This window comes from Morus notabilis, unplaced genomic scaffold (assembly GCF_000414095.1).
Source record: "Morus notabilis unplaced genomic scaffold, ASM41409v2 Scaffold413, whole genome shotgun sequence".
Taxonomy (NCBI): Eukaryota; Viridiplantae; Streptophyta; class Magnoliopsida; order Rosales; family Moraceae; genus Morus; species Morus notabilis.
In genome coordinates, this window is record NW_010363912.1 from 332,670 (window position 1) to 351,537 (window position 18,868).

The window sequence follows — 18,868 nt, forward strand, 5'->3', positions numbered from 1 at the left end:
GTGAGGTGTATGAAGAGAAAAAAATAAAATATTTTTATTTTTATAATAAATTTTAATTATATAATTAAGTCTATTATAATCGTCATTTTTTATCATTTTACATAAGAGTATTTTTAATAAGAAATTATAATTCAAAAGAATGTATGAAGAATAAAGAGGAGTATGTAAATAAAACCACTCGTAATAATCATCATCATGATAATCATAACCACTATTTTTCAAAGGAAATCCAGTTCTTCCTTCAATAGTTAGCGTGTGAGATGAAATTTATTTAAAGTCATAGTTGGTTGAACTATGGAACCTTTAAAGCAAAGTTTGACCGAACGACGGTGACCGTTGAGCCGTCTTTTTATGCTTTAGGAGAGGCTTGTTTGAGCAGTCCTCCTAGTGCCGCTGATCAGACAGGCAACTAACGGAAGAATGAAAGATATAGCAAAAATTATTCACGAAAAAAAAAAAGGATGCGAAATACACATGTTTCAAAACAAAACAGTTATTCTCTTCCTGAGAAAAAGCCGAAGTGAAATATTAATTAGAGAGAGAAAAAAAAAAAAAACGCTAATTAGGCCATTGGAGAAAGAACCAACAAATTTGTATCATCAATGGATAAAAGGGCTTATCCATTTGTATTTATATGCATTTCATGACTAGTACTTTGTCGGCGGTTAGCATCTATTAGTCATATTAGACTCAACAGGGCTTGAGAAATAAGAAGCTGCGCTGCACATTCATGGAAATTAAACTTATCTACTCTTGTCCCAGCCCATCAATATGTTTCTCACGCTGACTTCTATCTCGCTCCGCGGCATCGAAAAACCGACTCCTTCATCGAGCAGAATTCTGTACACTTCCCACTCCCGATCTCGGATCATGTGTCTAGCTATCTCAACCTGCGAAATTCAAAGCACAGGTCTCCGTTCCAGAACATGTTCAAGTGGAAAGGAATAGTATAGCCAGGGAAAGACAAAAGTAAAGAAATAGATGGTTAGGCCTAGTACCGAGAAAATGCGTATGTTGAGAAACTTAAGGGCAAGAGTAATATCGTGAAAAACGAGAGGACGACCCCTGCCAGAGAGCTCCACGGGATTAGCTACCAGCAGTTCGGTATCTGGGCCACGGCTCACCACAGCCACTCTAAGAGGACGTAGTAGTTCCATTTTCAAGCGCGCGCGCAATGCATCTTGCTTGCTGGGGTCAACAATCTTCTTGCCATCTGCTTGCATTATAAACAAGTCTAACTCGGAGTTCCGTTTTGGGTTCGCAAAGAACCGTCCATATGAAATCTAAAATAAACCATAAACCATGAATAAGAAAGAAAATTTACAGGTTACGATCAATAGAAGCTAAAAACAGCTAAAAGAAAAACAGGCAGATTCTGAATAACTCCAATTCAACAAAAAGCTTGCAAACAAGTCTAGACGTTTTAACAGGAGTCAACTTGAAAAATATACTAGAATGGTACAAAATAATGCTAAGCACTTGGACACATTGTAAAATTATATTGCATTTTATCTACAAAATCCTACGGACTTATCCTCCTTGCTTATCCCAACAAAGGCTAAAACTTGCAATAATAGTTGGCATTTATATAAACAATATGTAACTGAAGGTTCTTTGCAATTAAATATATATATATATATATATTTGGATAATTTTCTTCAGTTAAATGTTATACCTGAATATTATAATCCTTAAGCGTTCTCATGACATCGTAGATGAGCCCTTTATGATCCTCACAGAGGATCTGAACAAGTGTGTGAGATGGGCTAAGGATATTGTCCATTGTGACTGAAGTTGGGTTAGTGGCGACAGCTCCACTTAGGTGTTGTTTTGGCAGCTCCAGGCTGAACATTTCTTCACCGATTGCAGAAGGAAGATATGGAGAACCCTGTGAACATGCGGTAACTTCCGGACCGGCCATATCAATCTCACAACTTATCAAGACATCCCGTAGAACTGCTTTCAGATGATGAATCGTTTCTTCCTTTCTCCTTTTTGTGTGAAGAAGTTCCCTGATTTAGAAAGAGAGCAACACCTTATGTATGTTAATTACAACATCGAAAAGGAACTCAAAGTAATTTCAAAGAGAAATTTGATATCTCAGCTCTTAATGTCCCCATATCTACCTGAAAAACCTAGTCTATACTCAATAAGCAGAACCACAAGACGAACAAATGATGACAGTAATCCAGAAAACAACTTTAGAATCTCAAATAACTAACACATTAATGAAAATATATTGTGGCCGATGAGACTTATACTGTTTATAGGAAGTGAAATTGAATAAAAGGAAAATCTTAATGGTTACTACTCCTAAGCGAGTCTACAATTGGCTATAACAAAAGTTAATGTCTGTACTGAAGGGTTCTATAGTTTAGGTAACAAATAATAATGACAAAAGAAGAATATCAGCACATAGAGTAGTAGAATTAAACTTGAGCAGAAGATGCATTCAAACAAAAACAGGAAAAAAATAATAATAGTAATAAGGGTTAATTCTACAAATAGTTTTGAGGTTTACACTTGATCCCACTTTAATCCCTGACTTTTTTAAATGTTAGTCCTTGAAGTTTTATTTTGTTTCAGTTTCAGTCTTTCCATCAATTAGGTGTTAAAATTTGATAGAATTTGTGTGAATTAGAGCTCAAAATTAAAAATAGCTAAAATTTTGAGTCTATATGTGGAAATTAACTTTTAATTTTTTGTATAATTTTACTCTCTAAACTTGATATGTTTTCAATTTTAGTCCATAAAATCTATAGATTCCGTCAAATATTTAACACTCAATCTGGATAGCGACATGACGATACGACAAGAAACCCACACGAAGTTAGCGGCTTTGAGTTTATCATAAATAGGTTTGGGTCAAATCAAGTAGCGTGCCGTTTTCAGGTTGACCTGTCAACCCACAATTGACCCGCCGTACCCCGTTTATTAAACGTGTCATATTTGGATAAGACGAATACACAAAACAATTACAACCCGTTTGTTACTTATGTTTACAACCTGCTTCTTCAGTTCCCTCTCTTTCTCTCAGAAATCAGAAGTCAGACCCACCCTCACCCTTGCGACCTTGCCAACGGACCTTCTTCTTCGCTTCTTCTTCTTCTTCTTTCATCTCCGCCCTATTCTCTCTAGACTCTCATCATCTCTCCGTCAGATTCGGCCTTGGGGAAGTCTTGTCCTTCTCATTTCTTCGTTAGCTCGGCCTTCGTGAAGTCTTGTTCTTCTCATTTCTTCATCAAATTCGGCCTTCGGGAAGTCAGATTCTTTGCTTCGGCAGCTCGATTTTAGGTATTTCCCGTCCATTTTTTGTTTTTGTTTTTGTTTTGATGATTTGATATGTGTTTGTGGTTTTTATTTGTTTTCGTGTTGATGATTTGATATGTGTTTATGGTGTATTGATATCGTGTTGATCCCATATTGTTTCGGCCAAGAGAGGAGTTTAGTTGAAAACATGCATGAAATTTCAGGAGTTTATTTTATTTTATTATTATTTTTTTTTCATTTCATAACTTCCTCCCAAAATTTGATACTGATGCGTAGATTTTCATATCAGTGGGGAACTCAACTCTGCTATCAAATTCAAATCAGTAGTTCTTTAAGAGAAAAGAAAATAAAAAGAAACAGGAAAGAATAATAGTCTAAACTCCAATCAAACTGTTTTTGTAAGCCGAACAGAGTCTCTATTTGTTTGTTTTTTTTTTTTTTTTGTTAATTTTGTTTGGTTGTTTAAAGAATACAGTATAGTAGAATGGAAATGGAAATTGCGGCTTTTTTTGTTTTTTGTTTTTAATGACGATTTTGTGTTCTAAGGTATATAATACGGACTACCGTAATATTGGTTATTTTTCATTTTCTTACATTTTCTCAGCTGTCAAACGGAGTTTTAGTCCTTTTTTTCCTCTTATTGTCATAAAGTGTATGTTTTCTCGCTAGTGGATTGAAACCTAATTTGCGATTGGTTAGAACAGGTAGTTGAACAGAGTGACGTGATTGTTTTCTCTGTCAAGCCTCAAGTTGGTATAGAGTTCTCTTCTTGTTCCTTTCTCTATTTCATTTCCTATTTTATGTTTTATGTGAAAAACGTTGATATTCACAAGACTACTTAGAAGAGAGGCGGGAAAAAAATCTTTTGAAAAGCAGTCATGGAAATCTTAATGTGTGTTGAGTCCACTTTGATTCTTGCTGCAAAATGTTCGGAGATTGCTTTTTCACTTTTTTTTTTCTTTTTTTTTTTTTTAATTTTTTCCCTTTTCTTTCTTAAATGTTGATTTTTGAAATTATGAGATTTTAGCATTATTACATATCAATTTTGGCTCTTTCTATGATCTCAGTTAAGGATGCAGTCTCAAAGTTGAAGCCACTTCTGTCAAAGAAGAAGCTTCTGGTTTCTGTTGCTGCTGGAATAAAATTGAAAGATCTGGAGGTCTGTTAATCTGATCTCATATTTCTAGGTCTAAATTTTAAGTTTTTATTTGGCAAGCTTGTTTGTGCTAGTAAATGTGGGGAATTATTTTTGGTGAAGTTGCAATTGACAATTCTCGGTCGTTAATCAACATCGACCTATGTAGGTCTCACTGTGGTGATATTTTTCCTAGTTGACGGCTTAGAATGGAATAATAGTCTAAACTCCAACAATATTGATTTTTGTTTGAGGTTTTGTTTTGATTTATGTGTGGTTTTGTTCTGATCTATGTATGTCGGTTTTTTTTTTTTTTTTTTATATATATATATATTATTGTTTTGGTTTTGATGATGAACTCTTGATCTGTGATTTTGTGTTTGTTTTTAGTTTTTAGAATGAAAATTGTTGTTAAAAACATTTTTTAGTTTTATTTTGGACTCCGGGTTTTCACTCCAAAATAACTAGTGGTTTTTTTAGTTACATATGTGAAATGTGTTAAATTGAACTAATGTTTTCTTTTGTGCAAATTAATTTAACATGAGTCCATTGAGTCTCAAAGTATGGACGTTGATTTTGAAGAGGTTGATGTTGAAGAGGTTGATGGATTGAGTTTTAATACCAAAACTCAAGGCGAGCAACTCTCGAAAAGAAAGAGGAAGCTGACCCCAAAAGTTTAGAGTCACTTTGTTCATCTTCCTTTGGGTCCGGACAAAAAATTGAAGGCCAAGTGCAAACATTGTCACTCTATGTATCTCGTGGACAACAAGTATGGAACTGGTAATCTGAAACGCCACCTTGTGAGTTGTCTGAAAACCTCCTACCGTGATATAGGACAGATGCTCCTTGCCCAAGAAACTAGTGTAGTGACACTTTGTGGAGGTAAGTATGATCCTGAAAAATTTCGTGAGTTGGTTGTATCTGCTATAATCATGCATGATCTGCCTTTTAGTTTTGTTGAATATACGGGAATAAGGTCTCTATTTCAGTACTCGCACCTTCAAATTCAACTGGTCTCTAGGAATACTGCAAAGACTGATGCTTTAAAGTTGTACAAAAAGGAAATGTCACGAATTAAATGCATGTTAAAGGCTACTCCTCGTAAAATTAGCTTTACTTCTGATGCATGGAGTTCTTTGACTAGTGATGGATATGTTTGTCTCACTGTTGCATTTCATAGATAAGAATTGGAACTTGCAAAAAAGAGTGTTAAAACTTTAGCTTTATGCCACCCCCACATAGTGGCGTTGCTTTATCGGAAAAATTTTATGATTTTTTTGAGTAATTGGGGAATTGAGAACAAGGTGTTTAGTGCGACATTAGATAACGCTTCTGCAAATGCTGTTTATGTTGACATGTTAAGAGAGCAACTAGTTGTGAAAGGGATTCTTGTACACAATGGCAATTTGTTTCACATGCGATGTTGTGCGCACATACTAAATTTAGTTGTGTGCACATACTAAATTTAGTTGTGCGCACATACTAAATTTAGTTGTGCAAGAGGATTTGAAGCAGATTGATGATTCTATTATTAAGATTCGTAATAGTGTCAAATATGTCGAGGGATCCCAAGTGAGGAAGCAAAAGTTGATAGATTGTGTGAAGTTAGTTGCAATTGATGATAAGAAAGGCTTGTGTCAAGATGTACTAACTAGGTGGAACTCGCCTTGTCTTATGCTTGAAATAGCTCTTTATTATCACCGTGTATTTCAACATTTGGAGTTAAGTGATTCAAACTACAAGCATTGTCCTTCTAGTGTCGAGTGGGACAAAGTTGAAAAGATCAAAACTTTTTTAAAGTTGTTCTATGATGCAACTCTTAAATTTTCTGGAACAAAGTATCCCACTGCCAACTTATACTTCCCTTCCATTTGGCATTGTTGCTTCATGTTGAAACAATATCCAGAAGGTGATGATGAGTACTTAAAAAATATGGCAATTCAAATGTGGGACAAGTTTCAAAAGTATTGATTTTAGTTCCATCTTACCTTGGCTATAGCACGTGTTCTAGATCCTTGGTTTAAGCTTGCGCTTGTTAAGTTCAGTTACAAAAAGCTTTATGGAGATGATTGTTTTGAATGCATATCATTGAGGAGTAAGTTGTTCTCCATTTTTGAAGAGTACAACAAAAAAACTAAGACTACAATTAGCCAAAAGACCAATGCTGTTGAATCTTCTATGAAGGAAAAAGAAGGAAATGATGATGTGGATGCTATATTCAAGGTAATACCTCAAATTTTTTTTTTAATGTTTATTAGTAATATCTATTTTTTTTTTTTTAGAATGCTTATGTCTGCTTGTTTATTCTTATACTATCTCCTTCTCTTTTTTTAGAAATTTGATGAGATGTCTTCTATGGAGTTTACTGCCACTTCACATAAACAGAGCTTGAGTTTTATTTGGATGAGCCAAGACTGGCTAGGAACACAGAGCTTGATATCATTTCCTTTTGGAAATCAAACCAATTTCGATATCCAGCAATTGCTTCTGAAGCTTCATTTAGTGTCGGTGGTAGTGTTCTTGATCCATTTCATAGCTCACTTAAACCGAAGACAATTGAAGCACTTGTTTGTATCAGAGATTGGTTATATGGTGACAAAGGTAGTATCAAACTAATTTATTTATATTTTCTAACTTGATTTGAACTAAACTTGTGTGTGTGTGTGTATATATATATATATATGTATGTATATATAATATATATATATATATATATATATATATATATATATTTGTAGATCTCAATGAAGAGGTGGAGGATCTCACATAAGATATTTTCAACTTTTCATTGAAAGATAAGGAACCTTTTTCACAGGGATCAACTTTTATTATAGCTGATGATGTGACTCCACTCACTGCAGCAAAATATTTAAGTATTTAATGATTAATTATGTATGTCTGTTTTCTTCTTTGTGAGAGAGTTTTATGTGTTTGTTTTAATTTTTAACTTAGATTATTTGATGTTTCTTCAATATGTTAAAGAGGTTGAGAAACAAATCTTTAAGTACAAACAGGTTGAGAAACATATTTTTTTGTTGGTCAAGTTGAGAAACAGGTTGAAAAAATAGGTTGAGAAATAAATTGATAAGACCATATTATCACTCATTTTATAAACAGGTTATTAGAAACAGGTTGACACGACACTATTATGATCTGTTTAATAAACGGGTTAGTCGTATTGTATCGTGTCAACCTGTCAATATACTGATCGTATTTGGGTTTTTTATTTCGAATAATAAAATGGGTCATGTTCGTGTTAAGTCTTACCGTGTCAAGTGAGGGGGTCAACACGATATGAACACGACATGACAACCCATAATGACAGCCTTAAGAAAGACTGAAATTGAAACATAATAAAACTTCAAGGACCAACAGTGCGGCGTTTAAAAAGTTTAGGACTAAAGTGGGATTGAAGCAAAACCTTAGAGACCATTTGTGAAATTAACTCTAATAATAATAATGGACAGAGAAGAAACTTTCTGAGATATATTTGTTTGATTAAACTTTGTCTTTTTTATCTTTTCCAAAAAAATCACTTGGACTGAATGAATAAAATGTAAGCATTGCCACAATGTGGGGAGGGCAAAAGAAAAGCAGAAAATAAGAGTTAAAAAAAGAACATTGTCATGAATGACAAACCTGGTATCTGTAACGAAAAAGAGGTCCATCACTCTCCCATCAGGAGTAGTGGATACTTTCACTCTCTTTATTGTTAGCTCTAGCTCGCAGAGAACCTCAGTGACATCTATTGACCGAACAAAGTTAAAAGGTCAAGTAGAATTATATAGCTTCATGCTCAAAAGATAGACAATATAATAAGTAAATGAATAATGAAAACACGTCATTTACATTTAGATGTTTACAAAACAACTCGTTGATAAACAGGTAAATGCCAGGATACTGAAAAAAATACAAAAAGGACTAGTTATTCATTTTCAAAAGGGTACCCAGAAAACTAGAAAAGGGAGAGTTTTTCAAATTCGTTCTGTTTCCATTTTAGACCAGTTCATGAAACAAACAAATGGTATTTGAGATTATTTGACTTTGTCCTCGATTTCCTTACTTCTTTCTGACCAAGGGAATTAGGTAAGGATTAATTGCATCTCTTCCTTTTCCTCCTTACAAGATCAAATTTATGCAATTCTCTTTGATCAATGCTTACTATTGCAAGAAATTCAAGTCGTTAATCACCTTTGCCAGTGACCTTCTCTCCATAAAAAAGGAATAAATATAAAAACCTTCCGTGTTTTATCGCGTTCCACCTTATGTTTTTCAATTTTCAGGAATGCTATTAAAAAGATTTGTTACCTCCCAAAGGGGAGGTTTTTAACAAAATTTGTAAAAAGTAGGGAATAGTTATAACACATTTTTGTTAAAACACATGGAAGTTCTTCATAAGTAACACCAAAAAAATTTCTGGTAAAGATACCAAATTAAGAAGGCAACAATTTCATCAATGAAATTAGTGTGGGATTTGCTTAGTAGAGTAATTATCTTCTTTCCATCTGCTGCAAAAAGAAGGCAACAATTTTCTCACACAAAACAGACTATAAATCAACAAATAGATTACCATGCAACAGGCCTTCTCGATCATAAGAACACCAGAATTTCAAGAGAAAAACTTCCGGTGGCCGCGGCGGCTGGTTTTTCTTCCGGTAGTAATCGATTTCCGATGTTGAAAAATATGACGGACACACTTCCAAAAGTCTCTTCTTCAACAATTTCCATCTTGTGCTTGCTTTTCCCACCACCCAAAACACTATGTAGCACCATTTCCCATCCGTTGAAACATCTTTTCTCCACATAATTTCAAACAAAACAAAAAAAAGAAAGGAAATAACATCACTATAATGAACCCAAACAAATTTCTAGACAAGACCCCACTTAGAATTTTGATATAATTAGAAGAACCCACCTCACTTTTTCTAAATTGAAACACTTTTGACACACAAAAATCCAAAAATTAAGAAAAAAACCCTTACCTCCTCTGCAAATATTCAAGCCAAAGAGCAAAATAATCCTGCACAAATCACATCCTAAACCAGTTTTGTCGGGACAATTCACAGTAATAACAGTGGGATCTCCTGCTTTTTCTTCCTCATTTATGAGGACCATATCTTCATGCAAAATCCCCATCATTTATCCCAAATTCCACTCTGTTTTTGCTCTGTTTTTAACTGCTTTTTTCCTCTTCTTTGAAAGCTCAGAAACTTGGTGGATAAAGCGAGAAAAAGCCCAGATGGGTGCTCTCCAATTCGGCTACTACAGTTCACTAGGAATTGGAAATTGGAGATTCCGCAAAACAGCTAGATCAGATTCAGAAGGTCTCTTTCTCTCAGCATGACTCATTTTCAAGACACTTTTTCGTTTCTTTTTCTTACATTTTCAATTTCTCGTCTCTTTATATTTTTTCGTTGGAATAGACATTTTGCGGAAAGTGTGGACGTGTTGAATTGTACCCTGTTAGTTGTTAGTGTGTCGGAATTTACTGTTAAGTTTACTTTTTGCAACCCTTTAATTTGATGCTTTTGATGTGTCCTTTAGCTTAATTAATTATCTTTTTTTTTTTTCCGAAGTTTCTTAAGCTTAATTAATTATGTTGTTTGATGAGCTCAATCCTAAATGGGAACAGTAGACGTTTGGTTCGATTCAAAATTATTTTCAGTTTATTTGTATTTTTTATGAAAAAAGTATTATAATAAGGTATAAATTATTATCTGAATTATGACACGAATTATTACTCTAAACGCATTCTTAAGTTCGATAATTTAGTGCTATTGTTCTCCATATCTTCATCCACTTGTCCAAAATTAAGGCTCCGTTCATTTCGCTGATTCGAGTTTAGAATTCGAGTTTTACTACAGTAAAAAGCTCTCACATAAAATCACATCTTAACTCGAATTAAAAACTCGAATCAACGAACTAAACGAGGAAAAAGTCAATTATTGAGACCTGTTTAATTCACGTGTTTAGGTCAATAATTTTGATTCTGCATTTAAATTTTGTGAGAGAATTTATTGAGGGAAACTTTTTTGATTCAAAATTTTTTTGAGAAAAAAATATTATAACAAAATCATAATCATAGTTTTAAATTAATGTGTGAATCAAATGGGCTCTAAGATTGTAGATTTTTGTACGTTCATTGCATACTAATATCTCATGCTCTGTCTTTTTTTCTCTCTTTTAATTTTCTTATTTTGTTGAGTAATGTTGATAAATATATTTTAAAAGTGTGTGGGTCAGAATTTTTATTTTTTACTCTTAATTTATAACATTTTTAGTCAAATAATTACACTAATAAAAGAGTATTTATTAAAAATAAAAAATAAAAATCTAGACTCATATACTCTTAAAAATAAATTCGATAATTTTCTCTATTTTTTAGTGTAGTTCTTTAAACCCATTTGGAAACTTCCTTTGAGTTTCCATCTTTTACTAAAGCCCATATTTTTCCTCAAAAAAAGTTCATATTTTGACTTGGAGGCAATTGACGTGAGGGGATGGATATTGGACTTGGATAGAAGCGAAACTAGTTGGTGAAGAGGACTTGCCACTATCTCTCTAACTCTTCGTTGAGATTGAATGTTGGCCCTTGGATTGTTCCCTATCAACAGGAAAAAGTAGCCACCCGTACAATAGGTAAATTGTTGCATCGTTGATTCAATAGCATAAGCAACAAGGGAAAGATGTGCATTAGTATGCATGTGTGTACAATGATACAACTCCATTACCCAAAAAAAATAAATCTATTTATAAAAAAAAATGCAAACAATGATACCAACAGATTGAAGCGTAAAGGGCCATATTTGTAATTTAGAAACTCAAGGGGAGAAAAGAAAATTCAAACTTAATATTCAAATTCCAGTTGCAATAACTAATCTCTAGGGTTGGTGAAGTGATAAGGAAACAATTCAAAATTTTTTTTTTTCTTTTATTACTAACTTGATTCCGTCTGGATAAGGGAAACATTTATGGAATATTAATAATCAATCTCCAAAAGAAAAAAAAAATCATTCTTAGGATAAAGTTAGTGCAATTTTGTATTCTTATTCTGACCCTTCTTTTTTTTTTTTCGTATTAAATATCTCTAGTTTGGGTTGATGGTCACTGAGGTTAGTCTAAAGATACCAAGAGCAATAAAGAATCAAACACACAAACAAGGAACAACAATAATTTTATGTGATTCCAAAAGATAACCTTCCATCCACGACAAATCAATTTTATCTAATTCCAAAGGATACCCTTTCATCCATGACAAAACCAATTTATTCACTATGAGTTAGATAGGGTTCAGTTTTGGAGATCGTTTTTCAAGTTTTTCCATAAAATACTATGGTAGGACATAAGAGTTTGAAAATAGCGTTTGTTTGCAGTCTTGAGAATGAAAACAAAAAATTTAAAAATGAGACCAATTTATTAAAGAATTAAAAAACAATTAAAAGTTATTTTCTATAATTGTGTATATGTTATATTCATTGGCATTAACTTTTCTACTATCATTCTTCAAAATTTAAATCTAATATCAATTCTCTACCTTTCAATTAAAGATCTCAAGTAGTACTAGTCCTGCTACTTATTTATTGTGTTTGAGACCCAAATTAAAGCAATATTGAACCTTGAATGGCCATAGTAAGCACATCTTTTGTAACCTATCACGACATCGGTCGCAACCTAGGTGCGTTGTTGTTGTGATCGTATCACGACCAACGGGTTGTGAATATGTCTAATAGGAGTGGTGACGGGTTGCTACTTGTTACCCATGCGAAAGGGGTCGTGACCCCTCTTCCTCCATGGCTTGGGACCACCCTTCCTTCTCCCAAGTTGTAAGTCGCGTCGGTGCAATCTCCACAATCAGGGAATTATTTTATTATTATTCATTTTTTAAAATTTTTTTTCATTATCATTTTGTTTTGAGTTTTTTAAACCTTACTTTTCATAATTTAAATTTTTTTTATTACAATATTTCTCTTATAAAAATTTAAATTTAATTTTTTTATTACAATTTTTTCTCTCATGTAAAAACTTGATGTGTGTTCTGAGCTTGTTTAATTTAACTATTTTGACTTATATAAAGGACATGAAAAACAAATTATTATAGGGTATAAAACAATCTACCCGTAGGAATATTCTATATAAAACTTTTTCCTCGTTCACTTCGCGGATTCGAGTTTTCAATTCGAGCTGAGATGTGATATTTTCTGAGAGCTTTTTACTGTAGTAGAAAAAGTTAGATGTGATATTTTCTGAGAGCTTTTTACTGTAGAAACTTAAAACTAAAAATTCGAATCGGTGAAATAAACGAGACATTTGTGATTGTATCACTATTGCATACGTGTTTATTTTGATGTGATTATGAAAGAAATGTGCACTTGGCACTCTCCAAATCTGTCCGCAACTGGGAGGCCTGCTTCAAGAAAATCTATGCAGAATATTCCCAAGAAAAAAAAAAAGAAAAGAAAAGGCTATTTTATCGTTTCCTGATAAGTTGGAACTCCATTATATCGTTAGGGACAAGAAGTATCAAAGCGCGATATTTAGAGATATATTTGGTGAGTTTTGGATCACCCATCACCTACCATCCCCATCAGCGACAGCCACCTTATCAACTAAGCACTCACCACGTGCATGTTATTTAAATCTGCTCCGAGGCACGTGCTCTGTTGCTTGCTTGACAAGCTTTTTTCTCTGCTCCACCTCATTATCTAGAGGCAAAAGACCAATGGCGTAATGACACGTCGTCCACTACGACTGTTGTGGACCTTTTCGTAATTTAAATTGGAGGTCGCTTTGACTTTTGGGGGGGGCCGGTGAAGTCGGTCACATGCTTCTCATTTATCTTTAACTACTATGATAATCGAAAAAATTTTCACCTTTTTTTTTTTTCAAATCAAAATTTTTTTTTTTCACCTTACGAATAATCCTCATCACTCACAAATGTGGATCTCATAAGTAGAGTTGTGGATTTAGATCGAATTAAACGGGTCAGTTTGAGACTCACTATTATTAGTTCAGATACGGCCTAACTCCAACTTAGACCGATCTTCTCATTTACGGTCAGCCCGACCTAGCTCAAACATCTCACTTTAAAAATTTATTTGAAAATACTTTATAAAATTTTGGGTCGGGTTGGACTGAGTTGACCCTAAACTTTTAAGTTTAGAGCCGAGTTGGTGGACCGACTCTCTCTCTTGTAAGGCGGGACTGAAATTTTATTTTAAGCTGCCAGGTCTAAACCAAACCGAATGAGCGGCCTAAACTTACACTTCTACCAATTAGATTAGATTTCACCTATCCATTTAATATTGTATAATAATAATTATTAATTTAAATTCTGAAACTTAATTTCGTTGAATTCAATTATTTTTTAAGTTTATTTTTTATTCTTTCAATTTGTATACTTATCAAACAACTTTTTTTTTTCTTTTTTTTTTTTTTACTAATACTTACCCACGGATTTAATTTGGTGCAATTTTGTTACTCTCTTTTTTCCTGTTTTAGAAGGCATTTGTTTGCCCTTTGATATCCACAATCACGTTTCTTTCCTTAATATCTTTCACCCTCCGTTTCATCTGTACCTATATTTATTTTATGAATAGTGTTAGGAATAATAACTTTGATTTTAACTATTTTGTAGCACCTTATATAGTATAAAGTTGTTATTTTTTTTATTAATAAATGTAGTTATTTATTATTAATTAACGTGATAATCTCTTAAATAATTACCAATAAACGAATGACAACTCACATTCTACGTAAATTAGTGTCAAAAAATTGAGATTAGAGCTGGTGTCTCTATCATTATTCTTATTTTATTCTTATTTCCTTTTTCTCTCACTTTTAAAAATTTGTTACATTTCACTATTTTTTAACAAGTTTAATTTCCCCCCTTAAAAAAAAGTTTAATTCTTCATCAAAAATTCAAAAATAAACCATTCAGGAGGCATGACATTTATACTATTATATTAGAATACGCATAATATATTACATAGCTATAATACATGCTCTTAATTAAATTTATATTAAGAATATTAGAAATTCGTCTATTTCTTTATTATTCTACTTTATAAATCTTTGTATCTCTCTTGAGGGTGAAACAAGAAAATTAAATTAATTAATCAGAACTAGAACTAGGGGTGTAAATCGGCCGGGTAGGGTAGGGTTGAGCCGAAAAATTGAGCCTACCCGACCAGTGCGGGTTGAGAAAATTTTAGGCCGCAACACTCTCTTAAGTCTACAAACTCGCAACCTTTCGGGTGACCTCGGGTAGGGTCGGGTTACTCGGGTTGGTGATCTCAAGTACCACATGATCACTTTTTAGTCAATTAATCTGTGCTTGTTACAGAATAAATCATTATCAAACAGAACATGTCTTTCCTTCAGAAGGGGGTCTAAATGCAAGGTGAAGAATTAAAACACTCACGTTGAAATCAAACACTTCCAATATAAATAAAGAATGTCTTCATTCAACAACTATGGCATACAAGCATTTTTTACACAAACTGTGAATCCAAAACATAAATAAGTTAACAGTTTAAATGCCTAAAGTCCATAAACTTATGAAAGTAAGAGTTTGAAGTGTTGGACATTGTTTTACCTACTTTGAACATGATCGGCCGGGTAGGGTTACCTCGGGTTCATGTAACCCCACCCCGCGCCCCTACTCGCGCAGTGCGGGTTAGGCATAATTAAAACTAAAAATTAAATAAAAAATTAGAAACCCGTGATTTTCGAGTAGGCTCGGCTCGGCTCGGCCGGGTTCGTCGGGTTCGGGGTGATTTATTACAGCCCTAACTAGAACAGCAGTCTGCAGTTACAAAATTTTGGATGCAGCTAGGCACTTCTTCAAGCCAATATCTATCCTCCGCAGAATGAAAACCAAAGCAAGCCAGATTGTGGGCAACTCTATTCCCACAACAAGGAAAGAACTTAAAACAAACATTAAGAAAGTTAAGAACAAAAGATAAATGGTACGTTTGAAACTCGTTCTAAAATAATTTTATTTTTTGTATAAAAATAAAAATGCAAACGTTTTCAATTTCAGACATAAATCATTTTTAAAAATGTGTTTGGTGGTTTTATCAAGAGATTGTTTTCAGTATAAAAAACTCCATTAATGTCTCTCTCTCTCTCTCTGCTCGAGAGAGGAGAAAACGAAAACAAAAACAAAAAATAATCTTTTCATTTCTCTCTCATTTTACACTAAACTAAAAAATCATTTTTATTTCAGTTTTTGTCTTTATTGCGCCAAACGCCGTTTTAAAAACGTTTTTATTTTTATTTTTAAAAACGTGAAAAATAAAAACAGGATCAATTCTAAACACGGCCAAAATATCCCTTACAATTGGACCCTCAATTGCATAAGGTCTAGCCTGGCATCGGCTTCAACAACTTACTTCGCATCTGTTTCCACCACTGAAACATTGAGCCCTACTTCAGCCGCAAACTTGAGGCCTTCTCGGACAACGAAGCATTCAGCCATAAAAGGAGAAAAGTTTCCCCTGATTTTCTTGGTCATAGCTCCTAACACATCTCCTGAATGATCACGAATCACCGCTCCCACACCAATCCAAGCTGATCCTTCCACAACAGCGGCATTCATGTTCATCTTTAACATATCCTTTAAGACAGTAGCGGAGCCACTTAAAGATGAGCAGAGACAGCCGCCCCCACTTAATTTTTTTTTTAAAAAAATATTACATTTTAAAATTTTAAAATTTTACACTTAAGTTCCCATTGAAATAATATATGTTTCTACTAAAATAAATATATATTTTTTATATATCTTTATTAAGATAATTTGATAAAAAAAAAAATTTAATGTACGCTCATACTGAAGTAAAAAGCTGGCTCTGCTACTGCTTTCAGGACGACACTAACCTTTTTTTTCTCAATAGCGACTCTGAATCGAAGTCTCTCGTGACCCACCCTATATTCAGATAGCCAATTAGTAGTACGATAAACAACCATATCTGCACGATCAACAACCAATTAGCGCAGGCTCACCATGAACTTCACAGTTTCGGTCATATCAGACATTCTAGAGAAAGATGCAAAATTGTTCAAAGTCTGGCTTCCCCTATCTTTTCTCGGCAAACATCGGTAAGTCGATGGGATTGAAGCCCGAGAAATTGAAAATGGCATCCTAAAACTCGGTTTTCATCCATATTGCTTCTGCTTTATCACATTTAAACAAAGAGTGAAAAGTAGTCTCTTTCTCAGCGTGGCAACGCTGACATAATATGTCGCAGGGGATGCCTCTCTTATGCAAATTAACCAAGACTGGCATGAAATCATTGGAGATTTTCCAAATCAAGATTTTTACCTTTTGAGGAATACCAAGGCCCCATATAGCCTTCCACCAACGCTTTTCTTTCTCGCTACTAGAGGCCGGCAGTTAAAAAAATATAACCTTTTAAACCATGTTAAAAAATATAAGGACAGTTTAAAAATTGTTAATTAATTTAGAGTCATTAATGTCTATAATTTTATACGACAGTTAAAAAATGTCATCTAATACACCAGTGAAACTATGTAGATAGCTGGTTTTTACAAAAATTATCTTAAACATGCCACTTTTAATGACAGTTTGAAAATCGTAATTAAATATGCTTTTTTAACGACGATTTTTACAAAAATCATCATTAAAAGTCATAAAAACTTAAAATATATATATATATATATATATATATTCAAAGAAGAGAATGTTACATTTATTTACCTAAATTCTCTTGTTCATATAGTTCATCATCAATATACAAATAATATAAATCTAGCAAACATAAAATACTTAAATATGCAATATATATATATATATATATATATAAATTCAAGCGAAATATTTAAATTTAAAAAAAAAAAACAAATCTAACAAATTGTTTATATAAAACACGAAAATCTCCGTGTCTTGTTCGATTTATACGAAACCGGTGTCTATTAAGAGTTGTTAAATTTACAAATTGTTGTATTAGTAACAGCAAAAAGTCTACTAGAATCCTATATATTCTTATAAAAACTAATCTTTATATCCTCAACAGACCTAGTATAGGCATCTAAGTTCTTAAATCGATTGTCACCATTGTCATCCAAATCGATTGCACAAAACGTGCAAGTGGACTCGAGGTACCCGTCTTTAGCTTACAGTTAATCAACATACGTGATGATCAACATCAGGATTGTTTCAACTCTTTGTATCTTACAAAACTCAGTAACAAACACTTCAGCCTTTCAACCCTCTTTTTATCCCACATAACTCTGTAACAAATACTTCAGCCTTAGGGGATGTGTTAGTTTACCAATCCATCCCAAAAGCTTAAGCTATTAGGAGGTGGGTCAACAATAATTTTATACTTTAACACTCTCCCTCACGCGTGGGCTGGACAATTGACAATCGTGTGGGTAAATTAATTAGAAAGCCCAACACGTGAATATTTAAGCCCGAGATATATTAAAGACCCAACATATGACAATTTTAAATGGGGATAAAGAATGCAATTACGGGGGTTTGAACTCAGGACCTCCCGCTCTGATACCATGTTATTTTACCAATTCATCCCAATAGCTTAAGCTTTTGGGATGAATTGGTAAAATAACAGATGTTTGTTTCTTGTATTCATTCCTGATTTTGAATCATGATTTATAGTTTCCTACCGTGTTTTTCTCTCACAAAAAACAAACGTAAAACAAAAATAATTCTGAATCCATGAACCAGACGTCCACCAAGCTTACTTCCGCCCATTCCATGACCTCCAAAAAACACCAATTTCGTAGACAAATCTAATAACTATACACAAACTCCCATCCAAGTGCCGCACCAAATTCTCGAATTTCCTTAAGTTCAATGATCACGGAAATCTCATATTTTACAACCATATTTTCACCAGAGAGTAAATACAAGAGAGAAGCGACACACTACTACAAAATTTATTATTAATATCGGTCGAAAACTGTTGTTAAAGATTTTTTTAACAACGGTTTTTATACTAACGTTGTATAAGGTGTTAATAAAAATCAATATTTTTAACTACGGTAAAAAACCATTGTTAAATATGTTTAAAGATATCAGTCGAGAACCGTTGCCAAAGATATTCAAAGCCATCAATTACATAACCGATGTTAAAAATAGTTAGAGAAGACGTTTTGTTGGCCGATGTTAAATACTGTTGAATAACTACAATCTAATTTCTCCGCTATTATATGCCTATTCCTTTTTTTTTTTTTAGAAAATAAAAGCATGAGCATGAATAAATATGAATCTAGCAACTATAAATTTAGCAGTTATTTTAGAAGTATGAAAAAAATAAAAAGTAAAACCAAAAAAAGTTAGCACAAAATCATAAAGAAATCTACAACAACAATATCATAATTAGCATATAAGATCAAAAAAATTTACACATTGCATTTATATTGTTCACATCACATAATTGTAATACGGATGACTCTTACTAATACATTAAAAACAAAAAC

At 33.2% G+C, this 18,868-nt stretch overlaps 1 protein-coding gene and 1 long non-coding RNA gene across 2 annotated transcripts; one reads left to right on the top strand and one right to left on the bottom strand.

Moving 5' to 3' along the window:
* Positions 1–259: 259 nt before the first annotated feature.
* Positions 260–9,765, bottom strand: LOC21400055 (ACT domain-containing protein ACR10). The gene is made up of 6 exons (XM_024170199.1): positions 9,388–9,765; positions 8,976–9,197; positions 8,045–8,150; positions 1,676–2,012; positions 999–1,283; positions 260–890 (listed from the first exon to the last, which is right to left on the bottom strand). The coding sequence occupies exons 1-6, from the start codon at positions 9,542–9,544 to the stop codon at positions 744–746; spliced, it is 1,254 nt and encodes a 417-aa protein (XP_024025967.1). The 5' UTR covers positions 9,545–9,765; the 3' UTR covers positions 260–743.
* Positions 4,853–6,875, top strand: LOC112092909. The gene is made up of 3 exons (XR_002902815.1): positions 4,853–5,287; positions 6,525–6,628; positions 6,740–6,875. It is a non-coding gene; the product is annotated as an uncharacterized LOC112092909 (long non-coding RNA).
* Positions 9,766–18,868: the final 9,103 nt, after the last annotated feature.

Excerpts from the sequence above, each read along its gene's own strand:
- LOC21400055 (XM_024170199.1), bottom strand. The coding sequence starts at position 9,544 with ATGATGGGGATTTTGCATGAAGATATGGTCCTCATAAATGAGGAAGAA. Across the intron at positions 9,198-9,387 it reads CTTGAATATTTGCAGAGGAG|ATGTTTCAACGGATGGGAAA; the intron begins GTAAGGGTTTTT and ends TGTGGAGAAAAG. Across the intron at positions 8,151-8,975 it reads TCGAGAAGGCCTGTTGCATG|ATGTCACTGAGGTTCTCTGC; the intron begins GTAATCTATTTG and ends TTCGGTCAATAG.